The following is an 8,770-nucleotide window of genomic DNA, read 5'->3' as shown; positions in this document are numbered from 1 at the left end:
GACGCTCATGCTCTCAATTCTCAAACAGTCATGTTTAGGATCCCATTCATTTCAAGTCCAAAAGCACATGCCCCTAGTCTTTCTGCTTTTTTTTTTCGACTTTTGGGTTATCATGTTTTTAAAAGCAACTTTAACCAAACGTTCAAAACACTTTTAGGTTTTAGCATGGTTTTTGCTTCTTACAGCAAAAGCTTGTTCACACGGAGCCTTAGATCCCACAGAATTGAGTAATAATGGTGACTACATCCTAGGGGCTAGGGGCTACATTACGCCGTTGCAGTATGGGATAGATCATAAATCCAACTTGTGTCAACAGTTTATCCACCAAAAGAAGGAAAAACTCGTGCTAACAGTTAACAGGTGTCAGCTAGGTCATCGCCCTGATTGCTTGGTCCCTGTGGAGCCAACTCAGACATTGAATTTTTATAAAAATTGTGGTTAAGATTTAAGAATTTGAAACGGTATTAATTAGATGAAGCTTCTTCATCACAAGCCCCAGAGATGGCTAGCTAGTAGCTAGCTTACATGTCTCCTAAGCTTTTCTTCTCTTTATTCCTGCCTTTGAGAATTGAGATAGAGACTGCTTGTCAAACCCAAGGCATTCAGAAAAGGGCTGAATCAAGTGAGTATCAAATATGGACTTAGACTTTCTTTCAAATAAGCAATTCCAGTGGATGATAAGATGGTACGTATTATCGTATGAGGAACTCCAAACATTGCTTAATGCTGATTATATTGTTCCCCTTCCCCATTAATTAATTAAGCTTTGTTATTAGTCTTTGTAATTAGAACATATTGATGATTTTGATCATTGATTCATTTCCCATTGAAGCTAGACAAGACGAGAAGAAGAAAACTAAAACTGATCAGACACCACCGAAACTAAATTATACGACGACCAACCAATCTTACTTGGAACTGTAAAGCTCTCTACATTGCTTGTCCCTTCTGAAACTGGAACAAATATTAACCAATAATAAATCTTCCCAACCAAGAAAATATTATTATAAAAAAAAAAACTTGGACTAAACTAAGCCATGACTGATGACCCATCATCACCCACAAACTATACTCCAATGTTCTCGTCATATTGTTGTAGTCATGCATCACCGATCGATCATATAGGAAGGAATAGGAGGAGTAGCTAGGATGAGTAGTAGTACTGTAGTAGCAGGCTAGCAGCATGAATCGTCATGTCGTCGTCCCTGAAGAGAAGCCATGGCAATAGCGGCAAGTTTCTGCAGATTCAACTTCACAACAGTGTCTACGAACATCTTGGTATCGTCGCCGGTGTTGCCCTCCGGTATGTCGACGATATAAGACTCCAACACAATCGTATAGGCCTTCCCTTCCTTGCAAACAAACTGGTTAACCGAAGTGACGGAGCGATAGTTGTTGAGCCTGTGCTCACCTCCCACAACACGGAAGCTCAAGATATGCTTCTCTTCATCCAAAATCTCTAACCTCTCAATGCTGGTGGAAGCCGGAAGCCCAGAAATAACACTGACTTCTCTGATACTCCCAACACCTCCATCGCCCTTCATTTTGCAGCTCTTGATGAAGTGCTTGTACCTCTGAGGACTGTCGAAGCTTCGCACCAGAGGCCAGACCATGCCGAGGGGAGCATCGATCCTTTGTGTTATGAGGGATGTGCACGTATTGGGGGAACTCTGAAACGTGTGATACGTACGAATGACAGACTCAAGGTCCACAAATTCTTCTGGGGTGAGACCTTTTGCGTTGATCATCTGGTTGGCTGCTTCTGTCAACGCGTTTAGCGATAGCGCTAGCTCTAAGCGTCACTACTCCTCAGACACGTGCTCAGGGGTGGGGCTTCAATTCAGTGATTGAAGAAGACGATGAAGCATGAAAAACGGGATCCCATGAGAGGAAGATGGAAGGAAAATCGCTAGTCTTTTCCCTTTTCTCCTTATTTGGTGCTCTGCTCGTGCAGTCGTGCTCGTGTTTGAGACTTGAGAGAGAACGGTGGCTAGCTTCCTGTGTTCAGTCGGGAGGAAAGAGATCCCTTTATATTAATTCGCCTCTGAGACTGTAATTGGATGACTGAGATACCCTTATTATTTGTTTATATTTATATACATAAGTGTCGGGGGGATGTTTGTCTGCTATCTAAAACAGGAAACCAGGAAAAAAGTTTTAGTTGGTTGGAGATTTTGGGCATTAGCTAGCTAGGTTGATTATTACAATGCCCTTTTCCCTTTAGGAATTGACAACTTTATCCGTCGACCACGGTGTTCTTGTCTCAAGATACTAATCATCAATATATAAGGCAATATATTTAGATAGATTTGTGGGATTATCCTAATTATCTTCAAATATAAATTCTTTTGTTAGGCAAATTAGCTAAAGGAGGAGGGTTGGTGTCAGGTAGTCGATACTAAAATTTTTGTCAAATTTTCACATTTAGGTGGTAGTAATAAGAAATGATTTAATTTATCAATGGATATAACATTGAGAAAAATATAATGGTGGTTGGGACAAGACTTAAATAATGATGCTGCTGATGTTGATGATGATAATGATGATAAAATGAGCTAATTAAAGAACATGAATAGTTGGGGGCTCTATCCTTCAAAGGCTCAAACCCCAAATCCCTATGAAAATGTTGAATTTTTAAAGCAGATGGTTAAGGGTCCATTCCATCCTATAATAGTTAAAGTGGTTGAACTGAATGGTTTATTATTGTTTTGTCTGAAAAGCCATTCAGTCCTTAAAAGAGCATGTAATTAATGTACTTAGATAGCTTATTATTCACTAAAATGCAAAGTAAAAATCCACCTTGAGTTGATATATAGAGGAATGCTAAATACTCGATTTTAATTGAAATAAGGACAACCCAATGTTTTAAACCCCAGCCCTAGCTGAGGCTGAATGGTTTTTCCCTCTATGTGCATGGATCACTGGTTCAGCCATTTGGGTAAATAGATCAACCCATGATATTATATATCATGATAATTAACAAATTAAAAAATAACAAAATAATGCAAAATTTAGTAACCCGGTAAATGGGGTGTTGATAAATTCAGTGGTCTTTTGTAATATGGTAGGTTAGAAATTAACTTTGGACCTAAAAATTGTAATCACATCACTGTTCACCAGTTCAATTGGTGGTCAGCAATGAACACGTTGATGTAAGCAACTTAGGGGTTGTTTGTACCATTGGCTTATCAATAAGTAGAAGTATAATCACATCAGTGCCATATCAGCTTCTTTAGTTTAATTGTCAATCTTGTCTTTTGATCAGAGATAGTCTTAAGTCAAAAACAGTCATAAAAACACATTACATGAAATTCCATGTTATGGGTGATTTAATAAACATCAAAATTGATGTTTTTCTGCTTTACAAAACTCACAACACTTGAGAGTGCTGATGTTTGTAATATTTTTAAGTATAGATAAACCATGCTTATTCAACTTAAAAGTTAAAACCATTTAACAAAGTAATAACCATGTTTAATTAGTAAGGAGAGGTATGAGACGATGTAGTTGGGTAAGGGACAAAAGAGTAAAAGTATAATGAGGACAAGTAATCCTTAGAGGGAGGGAGGGAGAGGGGGTGTTTTGTCACTATTTGTGTGGAAAAGGAAAGCTGTTGGATTCGTGAATCATGTGAGAAGCCTAACAAACTCGCCGCGTGATCTAATCTTCCTTTTGCAGGATTCCCCTTCCATGGCCCTACTCTCCCTCTCCATTAACAACATTATCTCTCCTCTAGCTATTTTCTCTTTATTGTTCATTCATTTATTTGTTCCTCTCTCTCTCTCTCTTTCTGAGCCAAAACATAAATAGAAAAGAAATGAGCCTTGATGTAGCTGGAGGGAAAACATCCCATAAAAGAGGACATCCCATGATTAAATTTAGTCAGATATGATCTTCAAGGCCAAAAATTACTGAAAAATGTTCATTATAACCATTTCTTCTTTACTTTATATATTTCTTTTCCAAATTGGTAGAGTTGTATTACTCCTTCAGGTCATATATAGCCCCTAATAATCCAATAATACCCCATCGTTTTCACACACAAGACCTTTAACACAGGAGCTATTTAATGAATGGCCACTCCTCCAAGCAGTTGGGTCAATTTGCTTATGCCTTGAATATGGGGTTGTAAAATGAATGGAAATTTTGATTAAAAAATTAAGAAAAATCATTATGTGCCATAATGTTAACACTTACAAACTAAGTAAATAAAGGTATTTAAAATGACATAAATAAACACATTATTATATAAAACATGTTAGATATACCTGCTTAATCCGGCCACCCCTTCCCCAAGCAAACCAACCCACAAAAAAGAAAAAAGAAAGAGAGGAAGAGTCTCAATAATGAAGGTGCAGAAAAAAAAATGATCTATGCAGCTTGTAGAGATATTATAAATAAATAGTATATATTATACAAATAAAATCTCCTTTGTAGAGTAAGCAACAATGGTTGGAGCTGCCACGAAAAGAAATTACAGTCTTAGAACATTGATTAAACTTAATTAAATATAATTAAATTCACCATTGTAAGATTGTTATCTTTGCACATTCTCACCGGAAGACTCATTCAACCTTTATTGCCTACTTTTGAAACAGAAAGAAAGAATTGGGTGATTTTGTTTGTGAAGCATTCTAGATTTTGTCTTTTAAGAAAAAGAATAATTTATTAACAACTAAAAGGAGGGGCATGAAACCTAACCTGGAAACAAAACTATGAGCCAAAGCTCGATACAAAAGAAAACAAACTAAAAAACACAAGAACAAGAGCTGTCTGTAGCTGTGAACCTTAACTCTCAATTTTAGTTTTGGCCATGTTGTTAGTGTAATATGTTACCCAGTATTTGAGATAAGAACAACTCCTATACTGTTGCAACCGGTTACACTCATCTCTTGTATTTATCTCTTATCTTGTATTTATCCTTACTCATGTATTTATCTATTACTTTGTTCTTATTTATACACACAATATGTATAAATACCGTACAGAACATTAAATGAAATCATTAAGAAGAGAATTCTTTTATGGTATCAGAGCTCAAGAATGCCTGAATACCCTCCACCAAAACCACGTCAACCTCCAACACTTCCATTCAAACCCATATCACCCAAACTACTTTGCCCATACCTGAACCTGCAAGTCTTTGAACCAATGTGACTCAACTTATCTCTGTTAATCTTGATCATCACAACTATCTTCTGTGGCGCCTTCAGATGCTCCTTGTACTCGATGGACATCAACTAATGTGCTATGTTGATGGATCTCTCAAGTGTCCTACTTGGTTCATCACTTCCTCCACCGGCACTACAGGAGATTAGATTGAGAACCCAACTTACAAAGCATGGCGTATCCAAGACCAACTTCTACTGAGTTGGATCCTATCCTCTCTCACAGAACATGTACTCTCTCAGGTAGTAGCATGCACTACCTCTCATCAGGTATGGTCTTTACTAGAAACTACTTATGCACCAAAATCAAAGGCTCGTATCATGCAACTACGTTTTGAGTTAAATGCTCTAAAGAAAGGATGCTTGTCCATGAGTGATTATCTATTCAAAATAAAGAATATTGGTGATGCACTTTTAGCCACAGGAGAACCCTTGTCTGACTCTGATCTTGTCCATCAGACTATAGAAGGTCTATCATCTGAGTATGAGAGTTTTACTACTGCCATACTCACTCAACTAGATGGTATTTCTTATGACATTCTACACAGCGTACTCTTACAACATGATCTTAAACTTGAGCGAACCAAGAAGATTCAAGAACTTGAAGTATCAGCCAACATGGCATACAAATACAAAGGAAATCAGCCCAACACTCCCAACACTCTATTTGGAAGGTTTGAAAAGGAGCAGAATCAGAAATCCAACTCAAATCCAAATCTCAGATACAAAGGTAGTCCTTGCCAAATCTGCAAACTACCTAATCACTCTACTCTTACATGTTGTAGCAAATTTGATGCATCTATCAAATATACTCCCAAACGAGCACTTGTCTACAACACTGAAGCCTCTGAACCTCCATCAAATCAACACTCATTTGCAGTTCTCTACTGGTATCCTGATTCTGGAGCGACACACCATGTCACCAATGATTTGCATAATCTTAAACTTCACTTAGAGTACATGGGCCCAGATCAACTAAAAATTGGCAATGGCACAAGTTTGAAAATCAATCATATTGGTACCTCATCTATTCTAAGTTCTAATAAGAATCTAGTTCTCAAAGATACTCTTCATGTTCCGGATATCACTAAGAATCTTTTATCTGTTGCACGGTTCACCACTGATAATGATGTTTTCTTTGAATTTCATCCCTCCAATTGCTATGTGAAGGATCGGAAGTCAAAGACAACCCTACTAAAAGGAACCACTGATCGTGGACTTTACAAACTTCATCTCCCAAAAGCCAATATCAGTCTTGTCGCACATCTCAGTGAAAGAGCATATTTGAATACTTGGCATCAATGTTTAGGGCATCCGGCATTCAGAATAGTGAAGCAAGTCGTATCTGAGAATAAGCTTCCTATAACTTCCAATAAAGATTTATCATTCTATTCAGCATGTCAATTAGGAAAGAATCATCGTTTACCTTTTCTCCCTAGCAATTTCAAGGTAGTAGAACCATTGGAACTTGTGTACTCTGATTTATGGGGACCAGCCCTTGTGATGTCTAGACATGGTTTCAATTACTATATTAGTTTTGTTGATTCCTTTAGTAAATTCAGTTGGATTTTTCCTCTTGCTCACAAGAATGATACTGTTTCTACATTTATTATATTTAAGAATCAAGTTGAAAATATGCTGAATAGAAAAATCAAAATCCTACAAACTGATGGGGGTACTGAGTACAAGACACTCAAGCCTTTCTTTGAACGACATGGTATTATTCACAGAACATCTTGTCTGCACACGCCTCAACAAAATGGTTCAACAGAGCGTAAACATCGACATATAGTTGAATTTGGACTCACACTCATGGCCAGAGCATCTATGCCTATGTCTTTATGGTTTGATGCACTCCACACTGCTGTCTTTCTCATCAACTGACTACCCACCAAGGTGTTGAATCATAAAACACCATGGGAATATCTTTTTCACAAAAAGCCTGACTATATGACACTTCGTGTGTTCGGCTGTAAGTGCTTTCCTTATATAAGGCTCTACAATGTTCACAAACTTAACTATCGCAGCCTCTCATATGTATTCATCGGGTTCTGTGACAAATCCAAGGGATTTCGATGCCTTCATATTCCTTCTGGTAAGGTTTACATCTCCTGCCATGTGGTATTCAATGAGCTCAATTTCCCTTATTGTTCACCTCCACAATCTCTGCCATCTCAGCCCTCTACTCCACCATCAATGCCCATTGGACCACCTCCCATCGTTTTAGCTCCTCCCCCACCACCATTATCATTGCCTTCATCAACTCCTGTACTCTCTCAGCTGTTATCCACACCAGCGCCAAACTCATCATCTCCATAACCTCTGCCCCAGCCCACATCTTCACCACAACAACGAACTCATCCCTTATCTAATATCCTTCATGATGCCCGCTCCCTCCCTTCCACAACTGTACAACCTAACCAGCCATCTTCCAATCCACCTGAACCCACTCATCCTACTGATATTTCTCTTCCCGAAAACTCCACCTTACCTTATCGCACCCATACCATGATCACTAGATCACGGGATGGGACACTTAAGCCTCGCTTATTCCTTGCCTCTTCTTACTCTCTACCCCCTACCTCAACTAAACCCAAAACCATAACCTAGGTCCTATGTCATGCAAGAAGAAATGACTGCTCTCATTACTAATAATACTTGGACCCTCTATTTGCCACCTACTGATGCAAACATCATTGGCTGTAAATGGGTATTTAGTATCAAACATAATCCTGATGGCAATGTGGAGCGCTACAAGGCTCGCCTTGTAGCCAAGGGATATACACAACGCGAAGGACCTGATTACAATGAGACCTTCAACCCTATTATCAAACCTATAACTATTTGGGTTGTTCTTCATCTTGCTCTAGCACGTGGTTGGTCCTTACAACAACTTGATGTTACTACAACTTTCTTGAATGGTGATCTTCAAGAAACTGTATACATGGCTCAGCTGCCTGGCTTCATAGATCCAACTCATCCCCATCATGTTTGCAAGTTTCAAAAAGCACTATATGGTCACAAACAGGCTCCTCGTGCATGGTATCATCGACTCAGCTCATTTCTTCATTGTGTATGTGGATGATACCATATGTGTACTGCTGATTTCTTCGTCTTGGCTTTCATATGTGTACTGCTGATACCTCATTATTTGTTCGTCACTCTACCACTGATACTACCATTGTTCTTGTCTATGTGGATGACATTATTGTCACTGGTTCCAACAATTCACTAATTACCTCACTTATCTCCGATATGAGCGTGGAATTCTCTATCAAGGACTTGTGTCCCCTTCAATACTTCCCTGGGATTGAGGTACTTCAAGCTGATCATCACCTTCACCTCTCTCAATGGAAATATATTGTTGACCTTCTTCATAAAACTGGTATGGGTTCATCCAAACCAGCCTCTTCTCCAATGGTTGTTGGTCATTCCCTCTCTAAGACATCTGGTGTGCCTCTCACGGATGCTACTAAATTCTGTCAAATTATTGGTACTCTTCAGTACATTACTATCACATGCCCAGAAATATCATTCACGGTGAACAAATTGTGTCAATTTCTGCATCAACCAACTAGTGAACACATGGCTACTGCAAAGCG

At 38.6% G+C, this 8,770-nt stretch overlaps 1 protein-coding gene across 1 annotated transcript; it reads right to left on the bottom strand.

The window, feature by feature from the left end:
• Positions 1-946: 946 nt before the first annotated feature.
• Positions 947-2,253, bottom strand: LOC104600761 (abscisic acid receptor PYL2-like). Its single transcript, XM_010263892.3, has one exon. It carries the CDS (start codon positions 1,746-1,748, stop codon positions 1,176-1,178), a length of 573 nt encoding a protein of 190 aa, XP_010262194.1. The 5' UTR covers positions 1,749-2,253; the 3' UTR covers positions 947-1,175.
• Between the last annotated feature and the right edge of the window lie 6,517 nt (positions 2,254-8,770).

The sequence above is a fragment of the Nelumbo nucifera genome, chromosome 8 (genome assembly GCF_055504915.1).
Source record: "Nelumbo nucifera cultivar China Antique chromosome 8, China Antique-T2T, whole genome shotgun sequence".
Taxonomy (NCBI): Eukaryota; Viridiplantae; Streptophyta; class Magnoliopsida; order Proteales; family Nelumbonaceae; genus Nelumbo; species Nelumbo nucifera.
Note: the sequence above shows the minus strand (reverse complement) of the source record. Positions and strands in the feature narration are given on the sequence as shown.